Source organism: Acipenser ruthenus, chromosome 4 (assembly GCF_902713425.1).
Source record: "Acipenser ruthenus chromosome 4, fAciRut3.2 maternal haplotype, whole genome shotgun sequence".
Classification (NCBI taxonomy): Eukaryota; Metazoa; Chordata; class Actinopteri; order Acipenseriformes; family Acipenseridae; genus Acipenser; species Acipenser ruthenus.
The window spans coordinates 33,443,220-33,467,004 of NC_081192.1; the positions used below are offsets into that span (position 1 = coordinate 33,443,220).

At 38.2% G+C, this 23,785-nt stretch overlaps 1 protein-coding gene across 1 annotated transcript in view; it reads right to left on the bottom strand.

The window, feature by feature from the left end:
- Nucleotides 1-23,785, bottom strand: part of LOC117400229 (protein Jumonji-like) — a 163,177-nt gene that overhangs the window by 61,257 nt on the left and 78,135 nt on the right. Inside the window, exon 3 of the mRNA XM_033999844.3 lies at nucleotides 18,512-18,647. Within this exon, the coding sequence (XP_033855735.1) occupies nucleotides 18,512-18,647 (136 nt within the window). The remainder of the gene's footprint in view (nucleotides 1-18,511; nucleotides 18,648-23,785) is intronic.

A 23,785-nucleotide genomic window follows, 5' to 3' on the forward strand; every position in this document is an offset into this window, starting at 1 on the left:
TAAAAGTGATAAATATGGTTAGCGGCCACACTACGCAGTGTTTAATAATTCTTAATTAGATCGCATCAGGTAGTGCGGTTTATCAGAAGTATGGATGCTGTAATACCAAAATATTTTTTTTTTTGTGTACAGTATCCTCCAGTATCCCAAAATGCTTTGTGATATGTTTGGCGAAATACTCAGAAGGAACTGAAGGACTTGCTATCAGTGTACACTACACACTAGGTGTTCATTTTGTTGCTTACAAAAATCTTGTCAGGACATCTCTGTTAAACTAGTGGGGAAAATAACAAATGCACAATGTTAAATTAGGCGACTGCAGAAATGAAATGCGAGTTTAAACTAGGATCGGAGATGAACTATTCATGTAATGTGTCAGCTCTGTTTGAAATAAAATTAAGAGTACCAGAATTAGACTCAGTCAAGATATGAAGGTAAAATCAGAGATTGTTTTGTAATTGACAGCTTTTTCTGAGTTTAATTATGAAACAGAATCACCTGATTAAAAATACGACCTGAATACTTCAAGCCCTACTTGTGTGTGTGCTTGTATTTACTTTTCCAACATACTTGTTTTATTTATTTTTAGCAATATGGACCTCTATTAATATGGGACATAGCACAACATTATAAAATAAAATGCAGTGCATGTTGGGATACTGTCGTATTAATTTCCATTGTTCTTTGCTCTGCTAGGAACTGTAACTGAACTATTTTAACAGTGTGTGTATGCATTTAGCCCGACTAAACATGAAAATCGGTACTTCAGCATGGACGCTTTCAGCTGGATTAATTAGAATGGTTTCAAGTACGGTTCTCGAGATTGGTTATGTAGTGTGGACAGGGCCTTTTTTGAATAAACCTTTCAAAATGTCAAAACATATACCGATCATCAAAAGAAATTTCACTATTATAACGCATTTATCTTCCCCCCCCCCCCCCCCCCCCAAAAAAAAGGTATATAAATGATGGACATTCATTACATCAGGATATCATTAATCCTTGACCATGGCACACTTGAGTGACTATGACTGAAGCATATGCACTTAATCACCTAATTAGTGAGACAGTTGATTGGACACTGGATATGGAGTGATTTCAGCTGTTGAATTGTAATCTTCAATAAAAGCAATAAAGAAAAAACAATATGCCACATCTGTCAAGAGAGCAGCGCCTTCGTGAAATCGGCATGTTGGAGGCCGGACTAAGGCAGTATACTGTGGCTTGTCGTCTTGGGTGCTCGCAGCCAGCAATTCAAACCTGGTGAGACGGTATAACCAGACACACACTGTCAATGAGAGGCCACGAACTGGGAGACCAAGAGTCACAACACCTGCCCAAGATCGACAGATCATTTTGCAGCATCGTCGTGATGTCAGTTGTTAATCAGCATAATAAAAAGTCACTGCACCTGCTCTAAAACAGAGTTTGTCATTTTTCGATCACATCTAGTGAATTTTATCCAAATATAAGTGATAAGTTTCTTTTGATGCTCAGTATATATTCAAGCAACAAATCACTTTTATCATGCTGCATGTTAAGCCCGCTGCACACAGCCAGACTCAAGCCATCCCAACTCATCTCGTCTGAGTATGCACAGATTTTGCGATCAGTTGTGCTCAGTTTTTGTTTGATGTCAAAATTGAGTTTTTCCCGACTGGGTGTCGCACACTGCTAAAACTGAATTAGATGGACCACAACTAGATCCTGGTGATTACTATGTATGCAGATTTAATTAATACTGCCCTATACACATTTTTGTATTAACTTAGCCCAACATAGCGACCCTCATATTATGCAATGCATCGTATGCTGATTAGACGGTGGAGACAGCGCTGCGAGGCAACCAGAAGCGCTTAGCCTATTAATTAATTGACCATTTACACCGTGCAAACGTTTCAGGCAGGGTTTGACTTTTTGTATAGCTTGTCTACTACACTTTAGCCTGTGGTAAATAAAATCCAACCTGTTGATTTTTTATTTGACTTTGGCGGGTTTTTTTTCTCAGCGTGTGGATCTAGGGGCTTGTGATTTGTGACGTATTGGAGATCGACATACCGGTTACTTCTGTTTTAGTGCAGTAAGAAAATATAGGCTGCCAGTAGATTGATAATAAAAAGGTAAATTGATCATTTACCTTTGATTAGTAAATGCCTAAAAAAAACCTATTCAAATGTGCACATATCTGATATTTTTGAATTCAGGACACTCAGAGCAATTCAAGACTAATGTATTTTTACCTGTGGAACTAAAGCTGTCAATATTCCGCCATCTTGTGACAAGTTACATGACAAGCTACGTCACTTAAACCTGCTTCACCACTGGCTGACACCCTTATGACTAATCTGACTCAGTCAGTCTTGGTCGGCAACCGCTGCACACAGACCGACTGATCACATCTGAACGAAACTGCGTCTGAAAAAGATTCAACATGTTCAATCTTCAAATCTGAAGACATCCCGAATCTTTTTCAGTAGAAGTTTCGTTCAGATGTGATCAGACTGTGTGCGGCAGTTGCCAACCAAGACTGACAGACTGATTACTCATAAGGGTGTCAACCAATGGTGAAGCAGGTTTAAAGTGACGTGGCTTGTCAGGTGACTGGTCATAGAAGATTGCCGGAATATTGACAGCTTGAGTTTCACAGGTAAAAATACATTAATCTTGAATTGCTCTGAATGTGCCGGATTCAAAAATACCAAATATGTGTACATTTGAATTGTTTTTTTTTAGGCGTTTACTTATCAATCAATCTACTGGCAGCCTATATTTTCTTACTGCGCTAAAACATAAGTAACCAGTGTGTTGATCTCCAATAGGTCACAAATCACAAGCCCCTAGATCCACATGCTGAGAAAAAAAAAAACATGCCAAAGTCAAATAAAAATCAACAGTTTGGATTTTATTTACAGCAGCCTAAAGTGTAGTAGACAAACTATACAAGAAGTCAAACACTGTCTGAAACGTTTGCACGGTGTAAATGGTCAATAGCTAAATTAAATAGGCAAAGCAAGCGCTTTTTTTTGGTTGCCTCATGGCGCTTTCTCCGTCGTCTAATCAGCGTTCGATGCCATGCATAATATGAGGGTCGCTATGTTGGGCTGTTAATAAAAAAATGTGTACAGGGCAGTATTAATTAAATTTGCAAACATAGTAATCACCAGGATCTAGTTGTGGTCCGTCTAATTCAGTCTTAGCAGTGTGCGACACCCAGTCCGGAAAAACTCAATTGTGACGTCAAACCAAAACTGAGCACAACTGATCGCAGAATCTGTGCAAACTCTGATGAGGAGAGTCGGGACGGCTTGAGTCTGGCTGTGTGTGGTGGGCTTTAGCATTATAGATACTGTTGTCTTTCAAGCTCAAAAGACATTCCAATTAAATCAAAAACTAGGAACAATAGCACCAAACCGGTATTTTTCAAGTGTAGACTATTGTTGCCAATTACACAAAACCGGTGAACAAATATCAGTTTTATTGTGAGGCAAGCAACAAAGTACAGTACCCCCCTCTAGTACCATTGTATGAGTTTCAACAAGACCTGTGGGATTTATTTAGCACACTCAAGAAACCTTGACATGTAGAGAAGAGAGGCCCAGTGCAATGGAAACTTCACGAAAAGACAGAATACACATATGTTGCATATTAATGCTTTCCTGGTGCCCAAAATACAGTTTAAGTGTGGCAATGAAAGAATCATGAGAATTATACACTACCTAAAAGAGCCTGCAACAAATTGTCAGTCAACCTTGATCTATTTCCAGCACAGCACTGTTAACATTGAAAGGTGGATAGAACTTTCAATTTATTTTGATGACAACCTACGTTTCAGCATCTGTAGCTTGTGTGTGTGGGGGGGGGGGGGGGGGGGGGGGCAGTCCAACTGAACAACCCGTGCTGCTTTTCCTGTGAACACAATGATCCAGCAGGATGAGTGCTCTTTATAGCCTACTACAGTGCACAGAGGCCTTGATGTGTCACGATCAAGAGGACATGAATAGAGCAACCATCCAGCCCTTATAGAAGCTTGTTTCCTTCCTGGAGTGAAAAATTGAAAAAAGGAATTAGTCAAAACTTCTGAAGCTTTTCTTCAGTGTCTACTTTTGCAAAACACATTGCTGCCCTCATTTTTGGTCTGCTCCTGTGATACAGTACAGTACACAAGTGCCAAGTCAGCAGTCTCCAAAACAAATCTGAGCAAACTGAAGTCTCAGGGATCAGAGTGACAAAGCCACAAAGAAAACCTTATGTTTTCATAAACAAGCTCCGATATGAATCTGATGAGAAGCATTGTACCAGCCAATGTCTTTGCAAGTCTCATCTTTGGAAATTACAGTGCATTCCCTGCACTTACACAATGATAATGCATTTGCTATTTAGACAACCTTAGATCAACTCTTTAGAAGTCACTCGGCAACACAAGGGAAATGGATTCTGACACAGCAGAGTAAATGGATTCTGGATATGGGAAATGACTTTTTGATGAACAAGGTTATTTAAAAAAGTTTGATGAACATTTCCATTTCCTATTCATGGCTTCAGCTGGGAGCAGGAAGAAAGAACATATTTCCTTTATTACAATTTGGATGGATATCATTATAAATATGTAGCAAACAAGCAGCCTATCCAGCTGAACCAATCTTACTGCAAACAATGACTTAATTTGCAGGAGAGGGGGAGAACACATTATTTATTTCAGCAGAAATGTACAGTATAATACTAACTGAAGACACTCATTTTTATAAGGCAGATGTTATGTTTTAGTTTTATTGATCTGTATTTGGGCTTAGCCATACCACCAGGGTTTGTCTGCACCTCGGTTTGCTGTGTCATTCGAAGAACTGTACAGAGCCGTACAGTATGTCTCTCAGTTTCTCACGGGCTTGCCCTCTCAGCACACAGCATACTGAAATCTTATGAGGCATGGCTTACAAACAAATCAGAAGCTTAACTGGCAGGAGAGGCAAACAACAATGTTTTATTTACAGCTTGGAGTCAGCTCTCCACTGCATCAAATACATTTCTGGTTGATTGAAGTTCTCACTAATGCCGAAGCCTGTTCGGGTAATTTTACCAAGACTGCTAAACAGGAAGTGAAGTGGTCAAGGGGTAAAAGAGCCACAGGGCAGTTTCACCTCCGATGAAGACCAATGTCTGAAGTCGAATGAGGCCTTCATGGAATACATTTGAATCACATCCTATGGTGTTTAAAAACCTGATGACCTCAAAAAGGGTACCAGTATGCAGAAACCTACATTGTGCATAGCGAATATTACAGCTGTACAGTTTCGTTAGTGATTTTTTTTTATTTTTTGTATGAAATACAAATAATTATGAAATAATTTTTATTTCTTAAGAATATTGTAAAAATCACGGTATTGGGCTAATTTCACGATTTCCGCACAGCTGGTGAAATAGCGATTTTCACAGGGCCTTAATTATGTTCTGCAGAAAGTAAGCGTTGCCTGTAAAGTTTACTTGGAGATGGATGCCACGATCAGGTTTTGTCCAGTGTCATATTACATATACAGTAGGCTTGCAATGTATTGCTGTATTTTGTGAGCACCTGAAAAATAAACATTGAACAGCGGCTAGACTACGTGTGTGTCTGTGTGTCTCAACTTCCCCTAGCATCGGATGCTACAGTCCAGGTCAGAATAACGATTACTATAATACCTGTAAATAGATAGTATAATTCCTTTTTATAATGTAGAATCCAATTTCCTGTGATAAGCAATTGTGGTATAAAAGTTAAACACATGCAATCTAATGTACTGTATATATATTGTAGTACTTTCACTTAATATTTGATTTGCTATACTATAGACGTGATGTAGTGTACCTCACTGGAACCTGCATCTCTGGATCACAATCTCCAATACATTTTGGCACACCAAACGCTTCAATTGCCTATACACATCTATTGTGGAGTCTCTTCTCTGTTCCAGAAGGTTAAAATACCTTGCAGAACCTGGTACACAGTCAGAGCATGGCTGGTCACTGGGCATTCTCTTTGGGTTCAGTTGCTGCTGCCGACTCAATCATGCCATGGAGATCCTACAATACCTGGAGTTAATACCTGGAGTGTCTGGGCCATAAAAAAAAATGTGTAAACCGTAAGTTTAAAGCAGCGGCTATAACAAATCCCAACTCTAATTAGATTTGCACCTTAATTGTTTGGTGGAAAAGTGTAGGCTATTTACACTATACAATGAGCGTGGGATTAGTTTTTTTTTTTTTTTTTTACTTGGAGATGGACAAACTAATTCCAGACCCTGCTTGACTGTACAGAATTAGAGCAGTGCAAGGTGCTGCTTTTGTTGGACACCTGTCCTCACAGATGTGCAAGGTTGGTCTGTCCATTGTTTCAGCCACATCTATCTCAATTGCATAGTTTGCATGTGGCTGCAAGTTAACGCTATATGTTGCACCGCTGAGCCTTATCTTTCCTAATCGCCTTACAAGGCAGAGCAGTCAAAGCTAATACAGTACACCCTCACTACAACGGCCCTCCTAATAACGAACCTTCGGCTAGAACAAACCTGACCCCTGGATCTCAACTAAACAACAACAACAACAACAACAACAACAACAACAACAACAATGTTTTTTAAATAAATGAAAATCGATAATCTAATTACACACTGTCCACATTCTATGCCTCACACAGCAGGTCAGTAATTAGCATGGGATGCCACATCAGCAGTGAAGTCAACTCTTTCAGTGTCATAAAGTGTGCGCTGCGTAATCAGGCCTCTGAAAAAATCTATTTATGTTGCAACAAAGCTGGAAATTATTGATCGATTTAAAAAAAAAAAAGCAGCAACGCAGGCAGATCTCTGTTGTGAATATGGCTTGTCAAAAAGCACTCTGTTCTGGCTCGTGCAGCTACCATGCAACAGATGTGGCAAATAAGCATTGAAACATTTTTGGAAGGAAAAAGACTTCAGGATCTGACGAACTTTGAAATTTCAAACTTTCCAACATTTTATTTTTCTTTCATTATGCGATCCTGCTTTGTTATGTGGAATGTAATTCAATAAAGGAGTACATGTTTTTTTCATTGTACAATCCCCCTTTTTATATGAAGTATTTATTCAAGTTAAAAAGTGATGTTATTACTTCATAAAAATATGTGTCTATGGCCACTTTGTTTATTGCAAAGACACGACAACGGCAGTGATTATAAAAATAAATAAATAAATAAATAAATAAATAAATAAATAAATGCATTGTTGAGTTTTTACCTGAAATACACAGAAGGGTGATTTATTTATTTATTTATTTCTACTACTGCATGGCATCCTTTGTTTTGGAGTTAATTCACAAAAGGTAAAGTAAGGGCTATAACATCTTATAATGTTTTCAAATGAATATTGAAATACTTGAATTGGTATCCAAACATGAAAATACCATGTTTGTCCCAGCACTAATTTGAAGTTCAACCAACAGATGAAATGTTTTTATTTTACTCTTGTTTTAATCTTAAAGTCAGTATAATTTACCACATCGCAATCACTGGTATGGAGCAATATACTGGAGTAATACTGGAGTAAACGGCTTTAATCTATTATCCTCCATCCATTTTGACACACAAGCAACAATACATCTGCAAAGCTTCAGATACCGCACTGGGTTTTGTCTAGCTTAATGCTAGTATGCATTAGTTACAATGGTTTTTATAAGGGAACAGTTTGCAGTGCTGTAAGGATAAACCCCAATAGGAACAAGTATTGGACCATTTCAGTGGTCTAGGTCAGACTTCCTCTACAGGTGTAAAAATACCATCATATCCAGATGTACTCCCAGCTATACTTATATCTATCCTTTCTAAATACATCTTTGCTCTGCCCTGCCATAAAATATATACTTTATCTGTTAACTTTGTATTTTGATCAATAGCTTTAGGCTGGAAGGGTAGTTCCTTGTAATCTAAGAAAAAGAAAGTACTGTACTGTTACTAACTGTAGAGGTATTTTGGTATGTTACAGTGTGAACAAAAAAGAACACATGCAGTACAATACTGTATACTATACTTTATACCAGTCATTAATCCAGTGGGTTAAGTGATTTTACTGTTGTATGACTCAAGGACTGTATGTCTGAGTTAGGGATGCAAGTCGGTTGTGATTTTTTTTTTTTTTTTTTTAATCAACTCTTTCAGCTGTTTGATGTTCAATCTTTTTTATAAAACGAACTGCATTTGTGCAGGTAAGAGATCGGGACATACCATTACTACACACACGTCTTTCAATTCAATGTTATTGCATCAGTCTGTATTACACAATTAGACAATGTACAAAGAATAAAATAAATGTATTAAGATAAGTTAAACTATTAGTTTTCTGGTACCCTCATTGTCACCACAGTTGGTTGCAAGTGGCAAATCATGTGTAAATATTTCTGAGTAGATCTGCAGCTCATGGTTTTTTAATCAAAATGTTGGCTTCAAAGCGACATGTTTGGCAGCATTTTAATGTGAGCATTCATGTCAGCAAAAAAAATTAAGTTAAAACTTAAGCCTGCCGCCAGACCCCCAAAAAACACACACAAAGTTTCTAAATACATCTTTGCTGTGCCCTGCCATAAATATATATATATATATATATATATGAAACGATTGCGTGCGAACAGCCAATCAGCTTATAGATCTAGCGGGCTTCTATTTTACATAGATGCCCGCTGGAACATTGAAGTGCTTAACAGTGAATTAATCTGATAACATAAAAAGCTACTTAAACATTGATACCATGAATGTCAATTTTAATTTATTCGGAAACATATCAATACTGGGGTGGGTAAATTTGCCATCCTCACCGACTACAAACAATCCAGCTGCCAAACATCTGCAACAACAAATCCCCAGCACTAAAACTAATAAAAGAAAGGAATAAAAACATACAGGAACATGAGCTTCAAAACTTGGAACTGCAAAAAAATGAACCAAGAACAAGGTGACAAACTAAATGGTCAGTATCTGTTTTTAAAAACTGGTAAGCTGAAAAGCACCAGAATACAGAATTTGGAAAGGATAGCGCTACACTGTTAAATGAGCGACTTAGGCACTTTTACGCTTCTTTAAGAAATGACAAAGGAAACCAATACAATGTGCCAAGTTACATCTCAAATCAGAGCAGACATTAATAATCCCCCCTATAGCAGAAATGTAAACATTGCACACGATGTTGAGTTTACCACAGCAAACAATGTTTTTGTAGGGGAGATTAAAAAAAAATGCGCAGGGACGGAAATGACAAATCCGAAAGACATGAATTAATCATCGAACCTAACCTAGAGAAACTTAAAACATCTGGCATCTTAACTACCGATGAACCAAGAGGGCTTCTGTATAAAGTGTGGCTTAATATACAGCTACACTTTGCCCGTCGAGGCAGAGAAGGTCTGCGAGCGTTGCCCGCAACTGCTTTCAAAGTAAATACAGCCGCAAATGGCTTGAGATATGCGACTCTAACCTACAACGAACACACAAAAAACACTCTGATGCAACGGAGAGAAATAAAGCTATGCTTCGAGGCAGCATGTCTGAAATGCCTGGTAACCCAATGTGTCCAGTACAATCCCTCATTAAATACATGTCTAAAATGCCTCAAAATCCACCATGTTTCTATCATCAGCCAAAGCCATTCTGTCCTGAAAATGCTGTTGTTTTTTTTTGTTTGTTTTTTTTTTAAAGAGAAAATAAAGAAATAAATAGTTTTCACATAGCAATAGAGCCCTTTCCGATATATATCTGTTCACTTAATTTAACAGATGCAACATACAACTTTATTTATTTATAACTCAATAAAATCTTCAGCTTTCACTTGGTATGTTTTTTTTTTTGTTTTTTTTATAATTATTTTTTATTTATTTACTTTAAACAAAAAGGTATAGGTCACTGTACACAGGCCAGGTGTTTGAGTATATCTGCTAGTACTAGCACCAGAACCTAAATCGACAAACCTGAACACCTAGGCATGTAGCCACGGTTATTCCTACTGAGAGCATAACTTCATAACTTTTGATTTATGTTACCATAATAAAAGTATTAAGGGATGTTAATATGAACTGCCTACGTGCAGCAGTGTGTGAGATAAGCTCCCGGAAATGCTATCGTCTCAGTGCTGAGACTGACAACGCTTTTTCATTGTACAATTTGGTTCGTTTCGGTTGTGTTTTGGAAAAACCATCTGTTACATCCCTAGTCCGAGTTAGTGCAATACCCGACTGGATCCTGCAAAGGCTGAAAAAAAGGTCAAATAATTGCTATCCAGGTTTTCTAAGCAAGAATAAAGTTCTGGACAGTGAAAAATTCCATTAGGCCTGTCACCTTGACCCTGACCGCACTATCCTGCCAGCAATAGTGGTAATATTGGCACAGGCTATTCTGGCCAGATTAGAGACAGCGCTTCGGACCTTCTGCCCTGCCTGGGCTACTGCTGCATAGTACATATTTATTTTTATGTTTTAAAACCACTAATGAGCTACTGGCTGCATGGTTATCTTTAATATTTTCTTCTTATAATACAGTATATATTCTATTAGTTACACAGCGTACAATACCATGTGTAATCGCACAATAGCCTAAGGCTGCAGTCCCATCTCTTGCCAGCAGGAGGAAAACAGTTAATTAAATTCCTAATAATGTGTCATAAAACCAGGTTATTTAAACCTCTTTGTTCAGTTAATATATGAATACAAAAAAATATATATTTTAAAAACAAGCATGTGTGTAGACCTCCGTTTATGGAAAAAATATATCCATCAGTATTACCACAGGTTGGGGCTACACATTGTCCTTGAGCAAACTATTTTGGTAACTACAGGTCACCAACAAAAAGGCACTTTTACTTGGACAACGAAAGTTGTAAAACATGAACATTCAACGAAGCCCATCTGTGTGTCCTAATGAGGTCCACCTACTGCACAACTGATTCTTCTTTCTGTACAAAGCATCTAATGGGAAGCCAAAAAAAAGCTGTCCGACACTTAAAATAAGAGGGAGGTATTGAATCAGCGTATATTGCGTGGCTGTTACACATTCCCCACTAATCTGAAGTCAATAGAAGGCAATTACGGGGCTGTTTGCAACCATTTATCATCTGGCATTAGCCTCTTCAGCTGTCTATTTTGTGTTCTGTCAGATCTAAACACGCTTACCTTGACGCTCCTCAAATATCTGATGCAGAGATAGAATTACCCTAACTGAAGTGCTTTGTCTGCTCATGCCACCTGCTTCTCCTCGCAACAAGTGCCAGAGGCTCTGCCCAATACAGAACTGCCTACATGGGCTCTAACTCAGTAATCCTCCCAAACAAGTAGGAAATAATAGCCCAGCTAAGCTGATAAGAGCCTGAACCAACAAACTTCACTACAAAAAAAACAATCAAACAAACATTCCTGTCACATTAATCATTTAACCACAGGGCAAGGTTAGCCTACCTGTGTCACAAAATCTCACGCGATCGTGTGGGTTTGAGGGTAGTGATCAGGTGATAAGCCATGTTATTTCCTGGCCAGCTGCTAAGCAACAAAAAGCTTTGCATGCTCCAAAAAAATTAAATGTAATTGTTCATACTGGAGATGTTTCCGCCTCCCAACCTAAGCCTGAACAACAAAAAAGACGCCTCAGAAGCTTACGCTGTGTCATCAAAATGTGTGAAAAGAAAGCTAAACTTAAATTAAAAGGAAACTGAACCATTTACAGTCTCACACATGAACTACTTCAGTTTGTATTACGTCACCCTAAAATCAGAAGCAGAACAGCCAGCATGTTGAGATTCTTTATTAATTATTATTTATTATTTTTTTAAAATTTATTTTACTTGCGGTTATGTGAAGTTGCCTAAACAGTTATGAAAGTTTAAGTTATTCTGACCACAGATACGATGCCACAAGGTTAACGGTGCAGACGCATAATTGGACACAAACATTGTAAATTCTTAACCCTTAAATTACCAAGACCTGAAGGGGGATTTTTAAATGCCCATCTAAACCTCAGATTAGCCTGTAATTGAACTTTTCATGTGTAATACATTTCTCAGAATATACAACACCATCACACTTCCATAAATTCTCTGCAATGTCAATACTTCCAATACATACAGACAGACATGGAGGGTTCTGCTATATACACTAGAGTCGTATTTATTTTTTTATTTATTTATTTCTTAGCAGACGCCCTTATCCAGGGCGACTTACAATTGTTACAAGATATCACATTATTATTACATACAATTACATTATTTTTTTACACATTATTTTTACATACAATTACCCATTTATACAGTTGGGTTTTTACTGGAGCAATTTAGGTAAAGTACCTTGCTCAAGGGTACAGCAGCAGTGTCCCCCACCTGGGATTGAACCCACGACCCTCCGGTCAAGAGTCCAGAGCCCTAACCACTACTCCACACTGCTGCCCAGTGTGTTTCGTACCTTAAAGATGTTTAAAAGTTTATAAAAGATTTTTAAAACATTTAACTTATTTAAACTGTGAAAAATGTAACTGAAGCAGGAGGATTTTTAAAAGATAGAAAGTTTATGTACAATAGTATGTTGCTGTTTCCAGTAGGGTCTCCCACCCTGTACATCCACTTCCATTTGCTATAAATGGACATGCCGACCATGTGAATATCTGTTGTACAATGAGTAAAAACAGGTAGTGAAACTTCCACATAAGCAACACTTCAGACTTTCTAAGCCTCTGGCAAATAAACAAAGCTGCTATCATAAGCACTGTTTATGGATTACACAGTGCCTTTTTTTTAAACTCAACACAAGCACCTGCTCAGGAGTTCCTGCGTTTGGACCCAGCAGGAAAACCACCAGGTCTTTTTGTTTTAGCCATGCCACCTGAGACAGACCACAACACAAGCTTGGAAACTCTTTTCCTTTAAAGCCTGTTATTTAGACCACAGCTATTAGGAGACTAATGGAAAGGGCCTGGGGAAAATGTTTTTTCTTTTTTCTTTTTTAGTAGAATTGCTACAGGAACCACCACACAGAAATCAAAGCTTTTGATTTCAAGAGAGAAGGCAGGAGTTAAATTCAAAAGATTCCAGAGCATTATTACTTTATCCCTTTCTGTTCCACCAACAAAGTACTATTTAATTTTCTTTTTATAACAAAAAACGCAGTTAATAAGGTTGTTACTATTGAAAATATTACCATTATATTAGTATAGAGTTACCGAATTGGGGAATGGCCACACCTGTGATTGCTGTCAGGGACAGATTTAACTCCATCCCTGCCAACCTTACATTCCCCCACAAACTATTTACACCAGCAGGGCTTCTGCCCTGCTACCAACTGTACACATGCAATAGAATGGGTTAGTGTTTTCAGATCCCTCCCTTTAGTTAGCTGCCAAAGATTTACAGTACCTATAATACAGACAGCAACCACTTAACGCAGTACATTATTTTTCTTCACCAATCTAGCACTGATCAGGCTCAACTCTTTACTTGGCATCAGATTATTATACCCTCCTTTTCAAAATGTATTTTAAAAAAGGATAGCTAGAGAGAGAGATATCTAGATATAGATATACAGATATCTATGTTAGGCTATAAAAATGTGCCCTCTACAGCTTTTTCAGCTAGAAAACAGAAAAGACAAGGTGAAAGCAGAGGACAAGGAAACAGAGGGGTGCAAGAGTGGTGCTCAAAGCTCTTCCTTCCTGCTGATTCTGGAGCTGCTTCAGCCCTGCCAGAGCTGGGTTCATGGGGTTTGTAAATGAAGCGAGAGGGAAAATTATATCCAGATGGACAAACAGATCTGAGTCAGGAGATTCAACAGCGATGACTCAATACAACAAGGACTAGCACGTGCCACTGATATTTTGATAGTATGAAAATTATGTATCATCTTCAGAGCTTGTTTCCGGGTATTCCCTAACCCTTATCCTAGCTCAAAGACTTTACTAATCTACTCCATCTACCCAATCTGTGTCACTTTCGCTGGCCTTTATTTTGACCCAACACAAACGATAATGGATTTTTTGTGTTAATCAGAAACAGGTTAATTCAAATGGGCCACAGAATTACTCTACCCATTTGTGCGGCCTACTGCAATTCAAAAATCCTGCTCCCCCTCCATGCAGCCTTTGTTGCTGAACACACATATTAAAACCCAAGATGTTTCCCTGGATCTAAATGAAACACATATTAGCTCATGATAATATCTAAACAAATTAAAGAGGTGGCTCTCCTGGGCCACAATGCGTGGATGTATAACAGTTGTATTCACAGTTATGGCAGGGTAATGCATGTTGTTGTTTGCAAGAGATATAATTGTTGTGCATGAATTTTACTATAGAGCAACAGTCCAAGGCGTGAAAGTTCACCGACATCATTTTACAATGTTTTGGAAAAATGTGTAATTTCCATCCACCTGTAAAGTACACGTCTCTGGACTAACTGACAAAAATATAACCTTTACACTAGGACGTGAGCATAACAAGTGCATAAAGAAACTCACAAAGCAGCACAAGGGCCAGCTGCCTCAAGACAACAACATGGTGTCAAGGCTAACTGAAAAAAAATCTGTCAACAAGCTGTTAAATAAAAGTTAAATTTAAAACTTAAATACCTCACAAGAGACAGACATATGAGCTGCATCACTGTCAATATAAACATGAACCTTTTGAGGGTGTTCCACATACAATAAATGAAAGCATACAATAAATAAATAAATAAAATACAATAAAATAAAATAAAAGCAAAACAAGCACACAGACATTTCCTGAGGAAAGCCTATAGGCATTTAAAAAAAAAAAAAAAAAAAAGTAACCCAGCAGTTTATTTTAATCTTAAACTTTAAAACAAGAAATGTGTTAACTTTTATTTTGTGGATGCCCCAGTATGGACATTAAGACAAGAAATGCTTGCACTGTTTTTTTTTTTTTTTTTTGCAAAATCGATTAACAATACAAATTATGTTCATTTTATGGCAACAATACTTTTGCTGACTTTTACTTCAAGCAAAATTGGAAAACATATTGGCTCACAAAAATGTCTTGTTTTACAGTTAACTCATTACAGTAATTTACTGTCTCATTCTATGTCACAACTATCATTACAGTAAGTGTATTTTTAAAATAGCTGTAATTAAAGAATAATAAAAAAAAAAATCTCAGGATAGCCAAAGATACGCATTATTTCTTCTACATTAATACATATATTTATTATTTTACTTAAACAAGTAATCTGAAAGTGGTGTCATGTTATGGTAATGAGATAAAATTGTTTAAAATGTTTTTTAAAATATATTAAATACATGACTAATTTTATTGATATGTTTTAGAAATAACTTGTTATAGTTGCTAAAATCCTAAAATTGCCATTAAATGACCAATTTCAATATTTTTTTTATGTAAAAATGAATGTGTTTCGGTAATGAGATTTTTGTATTGGTCGGTCATAAAAATTGTAAAAAAAAAGTATGAGTGATTGCACTTTAAAATGTACTTTTATAATAAACTTCAGTATCTGTTCTAAGCATTTATCATAATTTTTTGCATATATATATATATATATATATATATATATATATATATATATATATATATATATATATATATATATATATATATATATATATATATATATACAGTGCCTTGCGAAAGTATTCGGCCCCCTTGAACTTTGCAACCTTTTGCCACATTTCAGGCTTCAAACATAAAGATATGAAACTGTAATTTTTTGTGAAGAATCAACAACAAGTGGGACACAATCATGAAGTGGAACGAAATTTATTGGATATTTCAAACTTTTTTAACAAATAAAAAACTGAAAAATTGGGCGTGCAAAATTATTCAGCCCCTTTACTTTCAGTGCAGCAAACTCTCTCCAGAAGTTCAGTGAGGATCTCTGAATGATCCAATGTTGACCTAAATGACTAATGATGATAAATAGAATCCACCTGTGTGTAATCAAGTCTCCGTATAAATGCACCTGCACTGTGATAGTCTCAGAGGTCCGTTTAAAGCGCAGAGAGCATCATGAAGAACAAGGAACACACCAGGCAGGTCCGAGATACTGTTGTGGAGAAGTTTAAAGCCGGATTTGGATACAAAAAGATTTCCCAAGCTTTAAACATCCCAAGGAGCACTGTGCAAGCGATAATATTGAAATGGAAGGAGTATCAGACCACTGCAAATCTACCAAGACCTGGCCGTCCCTCTAAACTTTCAGCTCATACAAGGAGAAGACTGATCAGAGATGCAGCCAAGAGGCCCATGATCACTCTGGATGAACTGCAGAGATCTACAGCTGAGGTGGGAGACTGTCCATAGGACAACAATCAGTCGTATACTGCACAAATCTGGCCTTTATGGAAGAGTGGCAAGAAGAAAGCCATTTCTTAAAGATATCCATAAAAAGTGTCGTTTACAGTTTGCCACAAGCCACCTGGGAGACACACCAAACATGTGGAAGAAGGTGCTCTGGTCAGATGAAACCAAAATCGAACTTTTTGGCAACAATGCAAAACGTTATGTTTGGCGTAAAAGCAACACAGCTCATCACCCTGAACACACCATCCCCACTGTCAAACATGGTGGTGGCAGCATCATGGTTTGGGCCTGCTTTTCTTCAGCAGGGACAGGGAAGATGGTTAAAATTGATGGGAAGATGGATGGAGCCAAATACAGGACCATTCTGGAAGAAAACCTGATGGAGTCTGCAAAAGACCTGAGACTGGGACGGAGATTTGTCTTCCAACAAGACAATGATCCAAAACATAAAGCAAAATCTACAATGGAATGGTTCACAAATAAACATACCCAGGTGTTAGAATGGCCAAGTCAAAGTCCAGACCTGAATCCAATCGACAATCTGTGGAAAGAACTGAAAACTGCTGTTCACAAATGCTCTCCATCCAACCTCACTGAGCTCGAGCTGTTTTGCAAGGAGGAATGGGCAAAAATTTCAGTCTCTCGATGTGCAAAACTGATAGAGACATACCCCAAGCGACTTACAGCTGTAATCGCAGCAAAAGGTGGCACTACAAAGTATTAACTTAAGGGGGCTGAATAATTTTGCACGACCAATTTTTCAGTTTTTTATTTGTTAAAAAAGTTTGAAATATCCAATAAATTTCGTTCCACTTCATGATTGTGTCCCACTTGTTGTTGATTCTTCACAAAAAATTACAGTTTCATATCTTTATGTTTGAAGCCTGAAATGTGGCAAAAGGTCGCAAAGTTCAAGGGGGCCGAATACTTTCGCAAGGCACTGTATATATATATATATATATATCTGTATACACACACACACACAGTGCTCCCTCGCTATAAGGCTCTCGGTTAGAACGTGTCTCGGATATAACGCTCCTACAGCATGTCCCCCAATTCCCTATAGTAGTGATTCATGCAATATTTCTACAGTAAATACAGTACCGGTGTTGTTCAAACTATAAACAACTTCTTAGTCAAACTTCCATTTCTGTCTCTCCCTTTTGATACAGTGTCTGAACTGAAGAAAAGTTGTGCTGGCACTTTATAACACAGACATCTTATTCAGCATTCGTTTTGTTTTATAACTAAATAAATAGATTAGGGCTATTACGTGGTTATCTTTCCTAATGTGTTTACTTTTTATGCGCGAGAGGAGCTGCAGCTTTCTCCGGGGGACGAGACACTTCAGCTTCGCTTCAGCCCCGCTCCGGCAGCCAAACCTGGGGCGAGCCCATTCCCTCTACCCCTCTCCTGACCCGCTCTCTTTCTCGCACTTGGTTTGCTTGTCTTTCGCTTCGAACTGAACTCCCGACCGCCGTTTAGCCAGGCTATTTATAGTTTAAAAACTGCTAATTAAAATAATCCACGAGTGGGGATGTTAGCTTTTTTTTTTGACTTTGTGTGCCCCAGCTCAGACCCATAATATTTACACAGCTGGAGATCCTTTCAAAAAATATCAGCAAAATGACAGTAACAAGGAGCTGTTATTGTGGGATATTCTCTTCTCTCCTCATTAAAAACCTTTTGCTTTGCCTTTAAAATAAGATTTTAACAAACATTTTTTTAACAAGGAAAACAGAGCTAAGGTAATAATTAGGCTATATACTGTAAATTCATAAATAGGGGGAATTGAAGGGGATCTGAACACTAAGTCCTATTCCTTATGGCTACAGACTGCACAGAATACCATAAGCATAGGAATAGGACAAATACATTTATTAACACTAGTTCTCCGCTAGGTCCTCACAGCACCCATGAAACCTATGGTGGCAACAAACACAAACTTTCTTTTCACTGCCAGAACAACACTGGCTTAGGTGAGCAGCCACGAGCACTCCATCTTGGAGGTACTTGTTAAGCCTCGGTTATTCTTTATAAAGGTTCTCATTACTGAAAGCATGACATTTATGATAACAGATATAAAGCTCTGCCCCACAAGAGACACACAGACCAGACTTCTCGTATCTTATTCAAATGAATAAAAGGGTTGTTTGCTTTCCATCCCCCTGGGAAAGCAGCCATCTTGTACTGCAAGTTCAGTAAAAGACTGACCTCTTTTTAACTGGCCCCTCCTCCGAGTCTGTTGAACCACCGTCGTTCGTGTGAGAGGACGCCCGGGAACCATCTTCTTTCTCGTTTCCTGACGATTTTGATCCTAATCCGTTTAACTTCCCGTTAGCCAAGGAACCTGTTATACAAAACAACGATTTTGTTAGTAAAGCATACAAAGAAATACTAGTTTTACTTTAATTTATTTTTTGGTTTGTTTTACACTTCACTATATGGCCAAACTTACAACTTCTTTAGTACACAAGGTCACGCTACACAACACTACAGGTAACCTCCTGTGAGGAACCAACATATTTCATTTTTTGCTACAACTTGCTGTAACCACTTTAAAAAAACCTCTTCCAAAACCAATTCAGTACAAATGATGCTGCTTCACATAACAGATGTAATTTCAACCTCTAAGCAGAATTACCAGCATGTATGTTTATAGGCAATCACCTCAGTTATGTTCCCTGTCTGTTCTCAAGAGAGCTCCAGGGAACATGCAGCTGGCCAAATATAGCCCATCAAGCACAATCCCAAGTAACAAATTGAGTTATTACAGAAAAAGTGGTTTTAATAACAATATGAATAACTTCAGCAGTCATTGGTTCATAACCAAAAAGGCCCCCATTCCATGATATACTCCTGCCCAATACAAACACAGTAGAGACTACAGTGCTGCCTGTACAGTATGGGAATGACCTTTTGAAACAGAACCAGGATATTAAATGATTTCCACACCACTGTATAGTCTGCTAACTGAGTAGATAGATAGATAGATAGATAGATAGATAGATAGATAGATAGATAGATAGATAGTAATGTCACATCTAATAAAATGTACTATGACTCCATTAAAAAAAATAATGTTCAACTAGAGTTGCTAGCAACTATGAAGGCTTCCAAGCAGTTATCGTGAAATTTAAGCGCATTGGTTATTCTAGATGAATCGTAATCAGAACATTATGTTCTTATGTTCTTAACTGTGCTAATTGTGTAAATTGTGGCACAAATATGAGAATACCTGTGAAAATTCCCCGAAATTGTCATTAAATCTAAGATGGCTGCCACACCATGTGACCAAAGGCCGCATATTGACCACGGCACAACATCCCATAGTCCTCTACATCCATGTCAAATTTTGTGCATTTTGGTCAGCCGATCAGAAGTTATAGGCAGTTTTATAGCCAGGTGTGTATGTTGATGATGTCATACATCACTGTTTGACCTTAAGGAGAGGTCAGAGGTCACGGGCAATGACATTTTTTCATAGAGCACATATGACTTCCTATAAGTGCTCCATTATAACTTTGACCCTGTCGGCATGCCCTAGGAGTTAAAATTTCAACGTAAATTCCAATATGGCCACCGCGCCGTGTGAGCAATCGGTTTCTGTGGTCATATAAAGTTTCATGACTGTAGTGTATTGCCATGTTTTTTAGCGAAAAAGCGTGGATTTTACAAACGGTAGAAAGGACCTGGTCATGAACATGTGAGCCAATATAGGTGTTGATTGACGTTGCGGTTTAAGACAAGAAGATTGTTGAATATTTGGCGCCAATCCAGCGTAGCGGGCAAAGTAATTGTGCAATCGACCTCGATTGAACATATGTTTTTTATAGGCCATTGCTGCCATTGTCACAGTTCCACCTTAAGTTGTTTTTAAAGGCAAGAGTTTTGAAAAATTCCCAAAATTTCCATGACATCCAATATGGCAGTCGAACCATGTGACTTTTTCCATTCGGGGACGCCAGTCTGGTTGTCCAGCCATAGGCATCTACTTATGTATGAGTTTTCATAACTCTGCGCTGATGTTTGGGAATAATAATAATAATAATAATAATAATAATAATAATAATAATAAACATAACAATAGGCTTCCCAGCCAACTAATCACTGTAAGAAAATAAAAAAACACATTAACACCATTTTGTAAGTCAAGGTTGCAATATTAAACAGAAACTAAACAGTACTTTAAACAGCACTAATGGAATTTAGTCAAGGCCACTGTTGCCTGAGAGAATCCGTGCATGTGAGTGAATGAGGGAGAGGGAGAGGGAGAGGAGAGAGAGGGGGAGAAAATGTTGTGGCGAATAGGGGCAGTAGGTTAATGCACTTGACTTATTTGTAAAGTTCAAATCACTCACGGGTCACAAGCAAAATGAGCTCACAAGTGTACAGTCATTAGTTTTATGACATTAAGATTCCCTTGGGCTGGTATACGTTTTACAGTAACATTTTAAAAGTATTGCTATAAAAAGTACTGTATTCACATGAAAGGTAGTGTTACATTGACACGTTTTCTTCCATTCTACAGTATATACTGGCATGGTAAATATGTGTAAATATTGTTTAAAAAGGCTCAAAAAGACCTGTTCAGCAAATTAACTTACAAAATAACTGTAGCAGTACGTGGCGTATCAGCCTCTTCTGAAACATGGTCTTTCACAATTTCCTAAAAGAAAACTAGTAAAATTGAGTGGTTTCACCTGCCCTAATTGATGAAGACTGTTTACAAAATATGTTTTCTTGCAGGAGCCCAATGAGGAAGACGCAAATCCTTCTAAGTAACTTGTTCCTTGTCTATTCATATAGTGTGCACTTCAGTGTAAACAAGGTCCCATCTGCTTCACAGAGATTCATAACCCTACTGAATTTTGTGTATGCCCTAATTAAGTCTCAGAAGAGCCATTGCCTCCATGGAAACTAAGGGCAGCAGTGTGGAGTAGTGGTTAGGGCTCCGGACTCTAAACCGGAGGGTTTGGGTTCAATCCCCGGTCGGGGACACTGCTGTTGTACCCTTGAGCAAGGTACTTTACCTAGATTGCTCCAGTTAAAAACCCAACTGTGTAAATTGGTAATTGTATGTAAAAATAATGTGTTATCTTGTAACAATTGTAAGTCGCCCTGGATAAGGGCGTCTGCTAAGAAATAAATAATAATAATAATAATAATAATAATAATAATAATAATAATAAGCCTTTGCAACACTACATCTTAAAGTATGTAGGTTTTTGTTATGTATTTTTTTTTTATCATCATCATCATTACAAAATGTGTATGCAATATATTCTAATTTATAAAACCACTTCTAATAGGTTTTGGAATATGTTGATATTTACAGCATTTAAGATGCTTCCATGAGTTCCACTATTTTTAGAGCAACAAACACTGCTTCATTGCTACTACAGTAGTTACTAAGCAGCACAAACTGCATGGCACCAACTAATTGCCTGATATCAAAAACCAACCACCAATTAAACAAAAACTCAGGATCAACAATAGACCAGGGAAGGTTTCTAGCAACACAGGAAACAACAACACACTTCTGCTGAGTCTAGCTGCACTGCAAACAGGTTGACAATAAATATACTGATGCACAAAAGAAACTTAACACTCAGGTCTATTTTTGTTCACAGAAAATGTGAACAAAAATACAGATCAAAGAATCATTATATGTTTTCAGTATGAAATGTGACACACTGTCAATATTTAAAAATTACAAAGTTAGTATCGGGTATGACCTCTCTGAGCATTATCACAATCCTGACAGCGTGGATGCATAGACCCGATCAGCCTCTGGATAGACTGCTGTGGGATGTTCCACCACTCTTCCTGTGCAGCTGCAGTCAGCTGGCGAAAGTTGGCTGGTCGCGGTTGTCTTCTGTGGATGGCACTGGCAATTTGGTTCCACAGATGTTCTATTGGTCAGTAGAAAAAGCTGGCCACGACAAGACCTCAACATTGTTTTCTTGAAGTCGCGTAACTGTAATCCTAGCACTGTGGTCTTGCACATTGTCCTCCTGGAAAATCGACACATCCGGATTGGCTTGCAGGAACGGAAAAACTGTTGCCTCCAGGACTTCATCAATGTATCGCTGAGCATAAGGTTTCACTCAATCTGCACCAAAGGCGTTCTTGTCTTAAAGGAGATTCCTTGCCACATCATCACACTTCCACCGCCCCACCGGTTGGCTTGAACAACGCAACAGTCAGCATAACACTCACCACGGCATCTACACATCTTCCGTTAGGTCTGTCAAGGGCAAAACAGCATTCAATACTCCACCACTTTCTCTGCCGCCACCTTGATGTTCTCTGGCCCATAGAAGACGGCGATTTCGCTCCGTGTGGAGTGCAGGATTCACCCTACAGCTTGGAAGCTGCCGGTTCGAGTCCAGGCTATTCCACTGCCGACCGTGGATGGGAGTTCCCAGGGGGCGGTGCACAATTGGCACCGAGCACCTGGTGTTTTTATGAAATCACATGAGCTCAGTATTTTGTTATCCAAAGGAACAATACTACTCAAACAATCAACAAACCTATCTGCTCACTATTTAAAATGTAAATAAAATGATGTATGTGCCCAATGAGCTCTTGATAAAAAAACTTAGACTGGTGCGTTTTCATTGTGCATCAGTAAATATAAAGTCATCTAAAAACTGGCAAAGCCGGAAGGGGCCTGCTAGTTCAAGACACTGACTGGTGCAGTAATTATGAGCTGGTTTAGTCCTTTTCAACCTTTATTTTTCAAGGGCACACATAATACTGTAATACATCTGTCCTTTTCACATACTTATTTGACTTCTCTTCATTTGAACACCACGAAGCCTGTTATTATACAACAGGATTCACCACATAGTAACCAAAAAAAGCAGCTACAGCTGCTCAATTGACCCCAAAAGAAACCGGCAATTACTGAGCTGATCACCAGAATGGGCAGCTCTGTCTTTGGCACCTGCTTTGTTCACTAACGAACCAAGATTTCATCTGCCAACTAATAACTGAAGTGTTCGAGTCTGGAGAGTCCAAGGAGAGCGATTTGCCAAATTCAACACAGTTCAATATGACTGTTTTGGAGGGGACTCACTTAAGGTGTTGGGAAGCATCTGCATCTTATTGTGATTCCCAGAGCGGGATTTACAGCTCTGCGTTGTAGATATATAGTCTTGGACCCTTTAGCAGTAAGACTATTAGCAGGTGCAATTGGTTTGTCAGCATTGTAACCCTACTATGTGACAGAGAGCTTGGTGTATGGACTGAAAAATGGGACAGGACCCCTCCCCCCTCCCCCAATTACGTCATCTGCTGCCCAATTACAATTATGCCTGGTAAATGTAAAAACAACATCAAGATCAAAGCAGCCCATACTCTGAAAATATGAAAAATGTCTATGCTATGAAAAACTGATCGAGACAAAGCTTTTAGGCATTTTGTATTTCCTCGATTCTTCTGTTCAGATGTATGTCACTAATGTTACGTGAATAACAGACA